The following is a 14,464-nucleotide window of genomic DNA, read 5'->3' as shown; positions in this document are numbered from 1 at the left end:
AACTATCATAGTACTTTTAGCTGAAAGTTTTTCATCATTTGTGAAGAAGTACATAAAGAGTATAGCCAACGGAAAAACAATTTCAAAACTAAATAGATAAATCATAATGAAAAAAGTCCACTTTTAATTTATGCCATTTTAAGAATTAAGCAAATGAAATATAATATTGTTATTTTGCATGGAGAAAGTGAAGGTTTCTGATTGGTTTGAAAAAAACCAATATTCTCAAAATGAGATTAGGAAGAGTGGAAGACATCTATTTTCCCATATGTGTTGTAGCTCTATCTACAGAAACCAGGAACTAAACAACCCATGTCCATTACCTGATATGGATAAATAAAATGTAAATGTAATATGTATACTAAATGGAAAACTATTCACACATAAATGGAGGATGCTTTCTCATTTGTGACATCTTATAACTGTGTGTGTGTGTGTGTGTGTGTGTGTTATCATTTCTCATAGGATCTTAGCATATGAGCAACATGAAAACCTTATTTCCTAAAGGCTGAGAAGATAAGGAGTGGGGATAGAGATGGGCTGATCACTGAGTACCAAGCTGCAGTCAGACAAAGGAACTCAGGTGAACTATTGCACAGTAGGATGACTGTAGATTATATGATAAAGTACTGCAGAAAGGATTTTTAAGAATTTCACCATAAAGAAGAATACATGTTTGAGGCGTTCAATATTTTAATATAACTTAAACAGTTACACAATGCTTATATTATGGAAATATCAAATAAGCTAAACATGGCTTCACTGCCCTATAATCCTAGTTCTTGGTCAGCTGAAATAGGAAATGGAAAGGCCAAAATGATCCAGATATAAAGAATGAGTTCAAAGACAATCTGAGAAGCTTAGGGAGAACTTCTCTCAAATTAAAAACACAGATGAAGTTAGGCATAGATTCCTTGCCCAGCATGTCCCTGTTTTAACAACTGGTACCACACTGCCTCCAAGAAAAATATGGTTTCACATTAGTCTGAACATTTTATTTTGTATATCAGTTATAAAAATCAAATATTTTGAAAAATATATAAGTATGAAAGTAGAATTATTAACAAAAAAAACCCACAGAAATCTGCAGCTTCATTTAACATCATCCTGAAATTTCCACCCCTGGAAGTGCAGGCGGAGGAGTTCTGCTAATTTTTGCATGGACTTTATGTTAAAAAAAAAAAAAAAAGTCAAAAGATATGGCCATGACAAACTAATTACTTAAGTATATAGAAGCTCAACTCTATGAATATAATTCATCCCAGAACAAACCATATTCCCATTAGTTATATCTATCTTAATCTAGTAAATAATTTTACTTCATTAGACTACACTTTAATTTATTGTACCACTGAAGCAATGATTACTCCTAGAAACCTTCAGTAAACACGAATTGTTGAAACCAAAACAAGAAAGTCACTGGGGAAACGTAATTCACTAATATTCCTACAAGATCTTTAAATGATAAAACTAAACATTTAAATTAAGAAACAGCATGGGTTTTGTAATCATAATACAACTAACAAGATAGATGTACTTTGGTTATCAAAAGAGCAACAAGCCTTATCAAAATATGTGTAGGAAGATTCCTGTGGTCTCAGAAAAAAAAAATAAACAGCAACAAATACTTTTTAAACATTTCCAAAAAGAAAGAAATACACTTAACAGGGAAAGGTTCTGTGACTTTACCTTCATAAGCCTGTGCTCTGTGTCCCACAGCACACGACGGCTGTTCTGAGATAGTAGCATAAACTATGAGGTCTTATGTTATTGTCTGCTGTTGATTATTTTCTGAGAGGATAATTTGTAAGGAAGAAGACCTCTTCTCATTTCTTAAGAGATTGAGGGTTTTCACTATCACACTGGAGGCTACTAGTTTTGTTTCTATAGATATCCATACACTTCTGATTTTTAGATCACAGATTAACTTGAAAACATGAACATAATTTAAGTAGCATACTTTTCATTTCTAAATTTTTAGGATATCCTGAAATTTATTTTAGGCAAGATGGGTTGTTAGCAAACCCACATCCACTAACTAAACACCAACAGTGTATAGTTCAATGGCTTCTGTGATCCTAGGTAAAAGTGCAAATAAAAAAATAACCTGAAAGAAACAATTATACAGCTCTCACAAAGATTTTTGAAAGGCTATTATTCTACAAACAGACAAATTCTTGCTTATTTTAACATTTAAAAGCAAAAGTGTAATGCTTTTAGAATAAGGTCATCATCTTCATTTTCTGTTTTACTTTTTCTGTAAAGATTCCAAAAGGTAAAACTATTTGTCAACTGTTGTTTCCTGAATATTCCTTTCTTTATATAAAGTTAACCTATGTTTTAAATGTATTCTCATGTAGGCATTAAAACAAAGTAATTGATATCCTTGATTTCTTGTGAATAACTCACTAAAAGCTCATTGACAAGAAATGGATTATTCATGCATTTAAGGAAAAGTAGAAAAACATGAAGATTTGAGAGGAGCTTTGATTTTAGTATGATCTAGTTAGAACATTGAGGTTCAGGGACATTTCTTCACTTTGGACCTCTTGGAATTCCATGTTTTCCCTCAAGTTAAATAGCAGAGATGAGGACCCAGGGCCCAGGTAACACTCTATCAAAATTTGAGAGCTGAAGAAAATGGACTTTTCTTCTTAAGCACAATAAACTGAAGATGTGTGCTAAGCAATTATTATCAGGTATGTACAGTAATGAATAATTATAAAATTCCACTGAGGGTTATTTTAATAGGATATAGAGAGTAGAGACTTCTCAGAAAGTATTTCCTCTGAGCTTTCAAGAATAAGATTAATTTTAGCATGTAAGTCTAGAAGTAGAGAGAAGATTCAGGCACAGACGAAAGTGAACACAAACAAGCACACAGAAATACATACATACACATAAATATACATATATACATGAAACACATACAAGTGGTTAATTTGTAGGATTATAACTTCTGTTTAAGTCAAAGGAGGTGAGGAAAAAGAGCAAAAGTAGAGAAATCTGGACAGGTGGAATAGTCACAGCAACAATCATTCTACAGCCATTCTGCAGACTATTCAGGAGCAAATCAAAACATCTGATGAGTGTTTGGGAGCTGGAGTTCTAGCTTAATACATTTGACAATACAGAAATGACTACCTTTAAAGTGTTGGCTTTTTGCTTTTGAGAGAAGATTTCATATAGTTAGGGTTGGCCTTGAACACTTGATCTTCCTGACCCAACCTCTCAAGTTTTGTCATTAAAGGTATGCGTTACCATAACCAGCTTAAAAATATTAAATGGGAGAAAATGAAATCCCCAAGCTTAAGAAATGTTTATTGCCATTCTGCCAAACCAGAAAGGTAGAGCTATTGTTTTATCTTGTTTAAAGAGTTAATGCATATTCTACTTGAGGTTGTACTTCAAGTTTCTATACCTCTTTGGTTTTTCCCTATGGATTAAGGATTTTCCCTACATGGCTTTTTTTTTCTCTTTTACTGGCTCTTGAGCCTCATCAGCAGTCAGTCCTCATCCTGGAGGTTTCAATGTGTGAGCATCATCCTCCCTCATCTTCACTAAATTCAGCTCTCATCTAGCCTCCCCCTTAGTCCTGCATTCTTCTTCTCTATTCTACTATCTTCTAGAACTCTGGATTTATTTCTCATTCATTTGTTCTTCCTATGTATAGCAACTGTGTAGCCTGTGTGTGTGAGCTCTATGTGGGAAAACTCGCCTAGTTATCAAACAGAATATATAAGACCTGTAGCAGGGCTTATCACGTTGTAAACGTCCAATACTCATTTGTCAGATTACTGATTTTCAAGTATTAAGAACATAAGAAACCTAAAGGTTATACCTATCTATTAGCAAATCAGATTTTAAGTTTCCTAGGGGGTAATTTCTATGTTAAGAATAGAAAAATAGAGGTATATGTATATATTTCCCCAAATAGTATTTAAGCAATAAATTGATAATACACACTACACTTAATCATAGCCATTATATATATATACAAAATTTAATGTTTCTTTTGTTTAAAATAATACTTGTAAATTTATTTTTACTTGATATTCAATATCTGTGTCTATGGTTTTCTCCCCTAAATAACATATTTCTTAGGTAATGAAACAGGAACAAAAGAAAATATTCTGTCTAAATTAATCTTATTTTTTCTTACACTGTCTCAGCAAAAATAAGGTGACAACATGGCCCTGAATGTATTTTCTTGTGGATCATTGAGGTGTGTGTGTGTGTGTGTGTGTGTGTGTGTGTGTGTGTGTACTTAGACTTTTGAATATTAAAGAAACAATCAACATTGAAAATAGAGAAATTGACTATTAGAGAGCCCAGGTATCTTTCTAAACTAGAAAAAAGTAGATTTTATCTTTGAAATTCATCACATGTCAAGTAACACCTCTCTCATCACTCAATACAATACAAATACAAAAGACATGCTAACTGTGTTTATAAAATAGTCTAATTGTTACATATTTCAAGAATATACATTGTAACTTTTTAGCCTTGTTCAGTAGTAGTGTTTGTACTAAGATAATCTTACTCAGGAGAGAATATATTCATTGCAGTTTAACTGGAATGGCAAGTTCAGAGCTCTCTGTTCTGAAAGCTGTGTTCCAATGGATAATCTGCCTGAGAAGTGAGAAGCAGACCCTGGCAATAATGGGCACTGGTGTGGACAGTGGCCAGAACTTAACAGTATCCTGGATTATGTTCCTCCGTAAAGTATAAATGACAAATTAATTATTCTTCATAGCTGCCACTCTGCTCTGAAAACTCCTTGTGCCATTGTCTACATAAGGAAGTTTCTCCTGTTACATGTATACAACTGCATTTCTCTTAGAATGTGCATGAGGTATATCTTACATGTGTTCTTTTCAGCTTGATGACAACAAACAGCCATTACCTGCAATTTATTATCGCTGCAATCAATTATTGACCGTTTACATATTTAGCATTAGTCTAAAAATGCATTAAAATTTTGGGTCGTGGATTGGTAAAGGTATGGACACACAAATCCACACAGAAACCCAGGCTTTTCAAATGCTTCTCTTCCTCATCTTGAGAACAACAGGACACTGAAAGCAAACACAGCTGGACTGGGAGAATGTATTGTGCTGGGCAAACAACCAACAACCATGAATGTACATATGTTCTGTTTCCTGTCCACCTGGTAAGGTAGAGTAAGCAATCCCCATGTTGCCGTTTTAACACCCCACATGCTCCTAAAACAGCCTCCCTTTGTAACTGGGTGTAGAGAGGGGGCAGATGGCCAGGCTCTATCTCTTGAGTAAAGACTGGCATGTTACAGGAAGCAGAAAGGTAATGAGGGGCACTAGTTGTTTCTTAAAATACAATAGTAATTAATATCACACATAGTAAGGGCTCTTTTCTGGCCATCTTTGTGTAGTAACTGTTCGTACTTCACATAATTTGCTAGCTTATCCGTTTAAACAGACAGAACAGGAATACATACTTCCGTAGCAGGCTCAATAAGATTCATTCTGAGGGTGACCCTGTACCCATTCAAAATTTGACTACAGGTGTGGGGGTGGGTACAGCCCCTCCCCCCGCTTTCTGTTAGGTCTCTACTGAGCTAACCCTTAGTTCACATGCCGCCCCACCCCCACCCCCATTGCTCACTTCTTTCTCATTAGTCCCAGCTGAGGGGCCCTTTCACTAAAGAATGTGAACCAAGGGATTTGCAGGAAACTAAAGAGACCATGTGAAGCCGGGCACACACCAATTCCTGACATCTCCTATCTGACTGGGGGGACAATGCGCGTGACCTGAGGCACTATGGAAGAGCAGATTCCTGCATTCTAGAAAGGATGCTGTGCTCTGGGGAGCCCCAACGTCTGGAGGAAGAATGCAGACAGAATTTCTGAAGTCCAGCTTGTAGGAGAATCAGAAAGCAAGAGCCAGCCAGAAGATGGCAAATTTGAGGGTTCTGGGCGGGCTGAGTTACCAGTGACTGGCTACAGGTTGCCTGAGAGCAATCTACCAGTAGATTCACAGCTACCCGGGGAAGGCGCTCTGGCAAGCTGGAGGGAGATCAGAGGGTTAGAGAAGGGTGGACAGAAACATGAGGGAAGGAAGAAGCAAGGGGAACCCTAAGCGCTTCTATCCAGGCAGTAAAATACCAGCCGAGGCACACCTCCCCACAGTGACCCACACAGACCTTGGCGCCGTAACCTGCGCTTCTTGAGGCCGAAGATGCGCACTTTGGAGAAGATATCCACCAGGTTGCCATTGCAAAGCCCGCGGTTCTTGCTGGGGCTGCTCCGCCTCCTGCTGGCAGAGGGCCGGTCCCAGTGCTGCTCCCGCGCCTGCCGCTTCTGGCGGATCAAGCCGCTGGCGATGGCCGCGGCCATGGTGGCCCAGGGAATGGGTCCCAGGAAGGGAGGGACAGAAGCTAGGGGAGCCTAGGGCACTGGAGAGGAAAGGGGCGGTGCAGACAGCTGCTCGCCCTGAGGGAAGCGGAGGGAGGGGCAGTCTGGAGGGACTGGGGACAGAGGTGAGGCTGCTCAGTGCCCACTAGGACCCATCGCCCAGTCTGCTGAGCTTGGACTAGGCGCGTAGATATTCCCGGGACACAGCAGGGCCAGCCTGGGAACTGGAGGTCTCGGCTGCTTCGGAATCCAGAGGGCTGTGGCTGTAGGTCACCTCGTGTCGCTGGAGCCCTCTCGGGGTCGCCACCACCACTAGCTCAGCTTCCTTGCCCTGCCCGCCTCCTGGGTGAGATGTTGGCAGATCGGAGGGCTTCCTTCCTGGCCACAGGATGGGGGGGGGGGGGGGGCGGAGGACAGGTCGCGGCAATGCCTCAGCGCATTTGTGGGTCTCCGGGCGCGTTGGGCAGGTCTCAGTGCCCAGCTCGAGCTGCCCTCGGGCAGGTGCGGCCACAGCCGTCTTCTCTCGGCTTCTGCCTGTGATTGTCAAGTGCTTTGGAAATCAGCATCTGGAGAGAGCAATCTTCTCCCCTGTGCTCTCTAATCAAAGCGCTCCATTCTTACCCCACTAATCCCCTCCCAACTATGTGGTCCCCCTCCGATGTGTCAGAAAGAAAATAAAAACTATATGCAGTAATGACTTAAAATAATTATAAAGAGAAAGTTAAATGAACGGCAAAGGGTGGGATGCCAAGACGTTGACGAGTCTGAGGAGGTGGAATTGAAGGAATATCGGTGCGCTTTGGTTCAGATGAAACTCGAATGTTTCCGAGGCTGCCACAGCTAAGCTAGGGGCTTCTAGAGTCCACAGAAAACTCTCAGCAGCAGTTGAAGGCTGAGATGATTTCTGCTCTCTGATTAATCCCTCCAGCACCAAGGCATCCCCACCCCTTGGAGGAGGTGAGGGGAGAGTGAGCCCTGGGGAAAGAAGCACCTCTACTTTTCACCTAGTCATCCAAACTTGCTATCCTCTCCCTTTTGCTGCTGTGAAGTATAGGTTTATCATTTGGAACCAGCAACAATGAGCAAAAAGAAGGACCAGAGGAGAGGAGACAGATAATCTCTTCTAATGAAGAATGGAGGAAACGGCTTCTAGTTCTGTTCCCCAGCGGATGGAAGAGGAGCTGCCAGCTGCTGCAGAGGTCCTACACAGTGGCTGGATTAGGATAACCGCCTGGGGCAATACTGAAGAAGTTTTAGCACAAAGATTAGCGTGAGGTTGAGAGATGTCTGTAGCAGCACTCTGGATAACAAAAAAACAGCCAGACTGAGGACACTCCACCATGAGCTGCCTTCCTTTGGTTTGCCTGCATGGAACAGCACTGTCAGAGAGCAAAGCCTTTTGAGCTGGATCGGAAATTCAAATATAATATTTGATATCTCCTCCCTTCAGTGTCTTGCCTGTAACCTGACAGCATTTTGTTTTAGATGATTAAACATGGGAAGGGTGAAGAAAGGAAAGGAAGGCTGGGGAGAAGCTCTTCATGCTTTGGACAGTTTGTGGATGTAGTTTCGAGGATAAATTCCAGTGACAGATCCAAGCACTGGAGCTAGACTTCCCCCTCCATGCATGCATCCTTTGTCTTGCTATCATCCCAGGAAGGTAAGAAGAAGAGAATGCAAAAAACCAAACTTCTCACCATCCAGTGTGGACACAGAGGAAAAATGTTTCAGCAGTCATTGGTAGGCTTATACAAATATCTAGGGACTACTTGAGAACCGGAAAGAAAGGGTGCAGAACACAGGCAGTATCTGGAGCAGTTTTTAACAAAAATGTACCTTTTCTTTGTCTGGGGAGTTGTCAGAAAGTACTACAAAGACTCACCAACAGGCAAAGGAGGGAAGTGCAGCCTAGGATGTATTCCAGGGAAGCTGGACTTATGCTCTCCACAACTCACACATATCCTTTCCTTGTAAGGAGTCCTATTCCCTCAGCTGATGTGGGGAGGAACATTTGCTGTAGTGAGAGTGTGTAGATTTGGATCCAGTGAAGGTAATATCAAGTTTAGCATGATCTCATTTTTTAATATTAAGAGGCATGCCAAAAGCTTATTTCCATCACTTGGCTGTTACATCTACAAACACCACAATTATTAAGAGGAATATTTTAGAGATGCTTTATAAGAAATTTGCATTGCTTTGTCATCCATGAGTTTAAAGGGGGAACCGAGGAAAAGGGGAATACCAATTTAATTTGTGTGTGTATTTGTGAAGCAATGTAATTTCTCATAAAGACAGAAGGTGGTCTGCAGCTTGATGAACAACCCTGATAAAATGTGGATGGAAGTATGGCTTTTCTTTTGGCTAAATCACAGTGGCAGGGGTGGGTGGAGGGATCCAACTGAAAGCCATTACTGTAAAGAAGCCATTTGGACATTTGAAAAGTTCTAGCTTGGAATTTCTGAATGACTTCATAATTAAAACAGATTTACCTAAAGATTCTTGTAGGGTTATCTTTTTCAGAGAGTGAGATGAAATGTAAGATATAATGACCTTTTAAACTGACTACAACTCCACCAACCATCATGTTTGTTTATTAATTTGAATGGGGTTAAACTTCTTGTCATTGCAGCTGTGTTCACTGCTTTCTTTGTAAGGTTGCAATGATTTCTCCCAAATCTTTGACTGGGGCCTTTCCCAGAGAAGTAGGATTTGGGGCTTCCTAGGTCACCCCCTTTAGTTCTTGACCTTTCCACAAGGTCCAGAGAGTTTGCCCTTCAGTACCGCAGATAGGAACTCTGCCAGCCCTTCTTGAAAAAGCAGCACTTTAGAAGAGCAACCTGTAAGGGTCTCTGAAAAGCTCCTCCCTTCAAAGCAGTTCTCTCTCTCTCTCTCTCTCTCTCTCTCTCTCTCTCTCTCTCTCTCTCTTCTTCTTCTTCTTCTTCTCTCTCTCCCTCTTCTCTCCTTCTCTCCCTCCCTCCCTGTTTCCTTCTTTTTTCCTTCTTTTCTTTCTTCCTTTCTCTCTTTCAAATGGAAAGGAAATTAATCATCACAGCTTCCACTGACAGTAATAACACACCTCAAGGCCAAGCCTTTCAGCTGTTTGATACCGGAGAAGCACCCTGCTTGCTCGATTTTTCAATCCCGACCCCTGGCGAAGTGCCTGGAGCAGTGACTTGAGTCTCAGGGTCTATTCAGACAGAGAAATTTATCGAAACTCCAGCAGTTCTTTCTATTCTATGTTGCTTTCTATTTTAAAGTAGCTTGAAGCAAGATTGGGTAATCAAGGTCTTTTAGCTCAATCCTGGTGTTTGCCTCTTCCCTCTCCCAAAGGCTGCTTGACTGTTTACAGATAGAGATAAGTGAAAGAAAACGCAAGAGAGCCATCTGCTGTCTTAAGCTGTGATAAAAGGCAGCACAGAGCTGGAGAGAAACCTGGTTTAGGGCAGGTGCACAGGAAACCAAACCTAAGGACCGTACAGACAAGGTCGGACCTCAGAGTCACTTCAGGGTTATTGATTTCACCTTTGACTTTATATAAAGCAAAGAGAAAAATGGGAGGGAGGGAGGGATAAGGAACAGAAAAGAGGAGAGGAGAGGACAGGGGAGGAGAGAGGAGAGAGGTGATTTAGGAAGGGGATTTTCTGACTAAGCTCTTAGGAGTGTGAACCCCAATTTCAAGTGCTCTTGGTTCTTTATTTTGTCTGCAACTTCTTAAGTTTATGGTGACTTTCAAAGTCATTTTAGTTTCTGCTTCAGGTTTTGCATCTTTTAAACAGATAGCAGAGTCTGTTCTGTTCTGGTCAAGGTGCAGACTCTATCACAGTGCCTGGCTCTCTTAAAGTACAAGACAAATGCCATCTATTTAGTACCATCCTCTAGAACATGAACCCATACTTTGTGCATTCTTTTTTCTATTTCAATATTTTTAATACCACAACATATATGTGGTGTACTTTCACTTTCCATTAGTCAATATTGAGTGGTCTTGTGAACTTACCCCTGGGTTTCTGTGCCTCCAAACTGCTGTTCAAAAATGTTATCCTATCTCTCAGAAGGCAATGAATTGTTCCATCATTTGCTGTCCTTTAAGTTTCTAGAAGATGCATGTTTCCCATTTGCCTACACTCCCATCAGTCTATATTTGTTCTTTTCTCTGCCTTGCAATGTAAAATATTGGCTAAAATCACAAACCGACTATTTGAATCCTTAAGCATTTCATTTAGACTCAGCATGGTTTTATCCCCACAATTGTCATTACCGATAAGGTTATTGTGGGAATTCAATGATGACCCATATGTTAAACTTATAGTAGTGTCTATCACACAACTGGGATTGAATAAATAGTAACTATTTATGACCACTTAACCATTAGTTAACCATTAGTTATTCACTTATTTAATTGATTCAGTCCTGATTGAGAGCCAACAAATTTTTAAATGATAAAGAGAAACAAAGAGAGACTTGGGCTTTGCCCTCAAAACCTTACAGTCTGGCATAGGTCTCAACATAGACCTCTTTTCTGAAAAACAAAACAGAAAACAAACAAACCAAAAATTCCTCATTATTTATCCTATGATGATTTCCAATTAATGCACCAATGCATGCCTTTGTAAATACTTCTACAATGTTGACATTAACATGTAACTTCTATTAGCTGAAGAGCAAGCTAGATTGCTATCTCTACAAAGATGTGCAATTGGTATCTCATTAGTATGGCCAGCACTGAACTGCTATTTTATTCTAATTAAAGCTAATCTTCATTTAATCTTTTCCATCTCTAGAAAAACAACTCCTTTGTTGTTTTTCTGACCAACTCTTTAGAATATAAGACTCATTCTTTCTGTAAACCCCATTTATACTGGTGCTGGAACTACTCAACTTATTTTTAAAATATACACCCAATATGGTCACACTCAGAATTATCACTTCAACTCACTCACCATTTCACCAAGTAGACTACTGATATAGTACTCTAATGGGTTCCTGGAGATTCGCTGTGCTCTACTTTGCATACCTCAACACTGTAGCCATAACACTGGAGGTGAAATTTACATTATATTACAATCTTGTTCAAAATCTTAACTTGTGCTTCACCTCTGCCTTCATTTGTTTCCAGATATCCTATTTTCCTTTGCTCATCACTTGTGCTCATGGCACAACTATTATAACTCATTCAATCTGATGCTCATCTCCATAGATTTATATGTTTCTTCACAATGTTATCTATAATCATAGTTCTTAAATACAAACAACCTCTTCTTGTTTTATGGGTCCATAGAGTATGCACCACTTAAAAAAATCTCTACAGAGTCCTTTGTTTATTTGGCCCATTTACCCCTTTTAAATATAAGCTTGGAAGGATACAGATTCTATGTCTCTACTTATTGTCACATGCATACTGTCTCAGCAATTAACAAGTAAAGATGAAGAGGTTGGACATGTATGTAGATAGATAGTTGAAACCAAATGAGATGGACAATGTGGTAGTTTGAATGTAATTGACCCCTACAATCTCATAGAAATGGCACTATTAGGAGGTGTGGCTTTGTTGGAGTGGGCATGGCCTTGTTGGAGGAAGTATGTCACTGTGGGGGTGGGCTTTGAGGTTTCCTATGCTCAGGATACTGCCCAGTGTCTGAGTCCACTTCCTGTTGCCTGTTAGAGCTGGAATTCTCAGCTACTCCAGCAACATGTCTGCCTCCACACAGCCATGCTCCCAGTCATGATGATAATGGACTGAACCTCTGAAACTGTAAGTGAGCCACCCCAATTTAATGTTTTCTTTATAAGAGTTGCCATGGTTATGGTGTCTCTTTACAGCATCAGAAACCCTAAGACAGAAGTTGGTAACAAAGACTGGGGTATTCCTATGATAGGACTGACTATGCTTTTCTTTGGAGGAATATGGACTTTGGGAGCTTAGATTAGAAAAAAAATTGAATACTTTAAGCACTGCTTAATGGGCCATACTAGTAGGAGCGTGGAAGTTAATGATGTAGAAAGTGATTTGATGAGCTGTGGGGGGGGGGGGCTTGCTCAAGAGGTTACAGAGAAGAAGAATTTTAGTATGTTGCCTAGAGATCATTCTTGTGATATTTTGGTGAAGGAAGTGGCTGCTTTTTGCCCTTGTCTGAAAAGTCTGCCTAAGGCTAAAGTGGAAAGTTTTGAATTAATTCCATTGGCAGAGAAAGTCTCAAAACAATCTAGTAAGATTCTCTTTTGTGGTTATTCATGGCAGCTGTAATGAAGTTAGATTTATAATGAAAAGAGGAGTAAATTGAGCAGAGTAAATTACAAAATACAAATTTTAAGAAGAAAAAGAGCACCAGGAAGTGGAAAGCTAAATCCTCTGTTCAAGGAGATAAACAGATTAAGAAATGTAATAAGGAAAGTGATGACCTCAGAGCAAGATCCTATCCAGCCATGTTTCCAACTTGTGAAAAGAAACTAAAGAAAATCTTAGAGCTGGGTAGTGTGGTACATGCCTTTAATGCCAGCACCAGGAAGGCAGAGGCTGGCAGATCTCTGAGTTTGAGGCCAGCCTGGTATAGACAGGACAGCCAAGCTTGGACAGTAAAGGACAGAAAGCTGATGGAGATGTAAAGGAACAAGGGGGCCATGTTCCTACCCCAGTAAGCACAGAACTTTGCAACTAGCCATGCGATTCTGGCTTTAGAGTTAAGAATAGAAGAAAGAGAATTTGCCTACATGCCTAAAGAAAGGTGCTGAGGCCATGCATGTGTCAGGGCATCCCTGAATGGAGGCTTAGGGATACTATTGGATAAAGCTGTGAAGTTGAAGCCTGGATTGCCTTAAAGACCCCAAGATGTTAGAGATGCCAGATCCATAGAATACCTGCCCAGGAGAGCTGCTAACAGGGAATGGAACCAGCTCAAGAGAAAGAAATATGTTGCAATCAACAGAGCTGAATAGAGTTGGAGATCTGAATAGTTTTTTGACAACAGACATAGAGATGCAGAGTTTGGAGTTCGCCCACCTGGTTTTTGATCTTGCTTTGGTCCAGTATTTTGCTGCTATGCTCCCTTCCCTGTATTTTAGAACAGTAATGCATATCCTGTGCCATTATATGTTGGAAGTATATGATCTGCTTTTTGATTTTGATTTTATAGGGGATTAAAGTTAAGAGATTGCATGAATCACAGAAGAGACTTTGAACTTTGGACTTTTTAACACTGTTGAGACTGTGATAGACTATGGAGACTTTTGAAGTTGGACTAAATGTATTTTGCATTATGATGTTGTTACAAGTTTATGGGGGTCAGGGAATGGAATATGGTTGTTTGAATGCAATTGGCCCCCATAATCTCATAGGGAGTGGCACTATTAGTAGGTGTGGCTTTGTTAAAGTAGGACTATTAGGAGGCATGGCTTCGTTGGATTAGGTGTGGTCTTTTTAGAAGAAGCATATCACTGTGGGAGTGGGCTTTGAGGTCTCCTATGCCCAAACTACACCCAGTATCTCAGATTACTTTCTATTGCCTCTGACTCAAGATGTAGGACTCTGAGCTACTTCTCTAGGACTATATCTGCCTGCATACCACCATGCTACACCATGATGATAATGGACTAAAACTCTTAAAATGTAAGCCACCCCAATTAAATGGTTTTTTTTGTTTTGTTTTGTTTTGGTTTTGGGTTTTTTTTTTTTTGGTTTTTTGAGACAGGGTTTCTCTATGTAGCTTTGTGCCTTTCCTGGAACTCACTTGGTAGCCCAGGCTGGCCTCGAACTCACAGAGATCCGCCTGCCTCTGCCTCCCAAGTGCTGGGATCAAAGGCTTGCACCACCACCGCCCGGCAAATTAAATGTTTTTTGTTCCTTTTTCTTTAGAAGAGTTGTCATGGTCATAGTGTCTCTTCATAGTACTAGAAGCCCTAAGACAGAAGTTGGTACCAGGGACTGTAGTATCCTTGTGATAGGCCCGATCATGCTTTTGTGTGAAGGAATGTAGACCTTGGGACTGTGGATTAGAAAAACAGTTGAATGCTTTAATTGCTGTTTAATGGGTCATCCTAGTAGAAGCATGGAAGGCAGGGGTGCTGGGTGTGATTTT

At 40.2% G+C, this 14,464-nt stretch overlaps 1 protein-coding gene across 3 annotated transcripts in view; it reads right to left on the bottom strand.

The window, feature by feature from the left end:
* Positions 1 to 14,464, bottom strand: part of Fgf14 (fibroblast growth factor 14) — a 232,015-nt gene that overhangs the window by 204,707 nt on the left and 12,844 nt on the right. The window contains exon 1 of one of the 3 annotated variants that reach the window (XM_028868299.2): positions 6,182 to 7,891. The exons of the other annotated variants lie outside the window; for them this stretch is intronic. Within the exon in view, the coding sequence (XP_028724132.1) occupies positions 6,182 to 6,374 (193 nt within the window). The 5' untranslated portion in view covers positions 6,375 to 7,891. Of the gene's footprint in view, positions 1 to 6,181; positions 7,892 to 14,464 lie in introns of those variants that run through there. 3 annotated transcript variants of the gene reach the window in all.

This window comes from Peromyscus leucopus, chromosome 9 (assembly GCF_004664715.2).
Source record: "Peromyscus leucopus breed LL Stock chromosome 9, UCI_PerLeu_2.1, whole genome shotgun sequence".
Taxonomy (NCBI): Eukaryota; Metazoa; Chordata; class Mammalia; order Rodentia; family Cricetidae; genus Peromyscus; species Peromyscus leucopus.
Note: the sequence above shows the minus strand (reverse complement) of the source record. Positions and strands in the feature narration are given on the sequence as shown.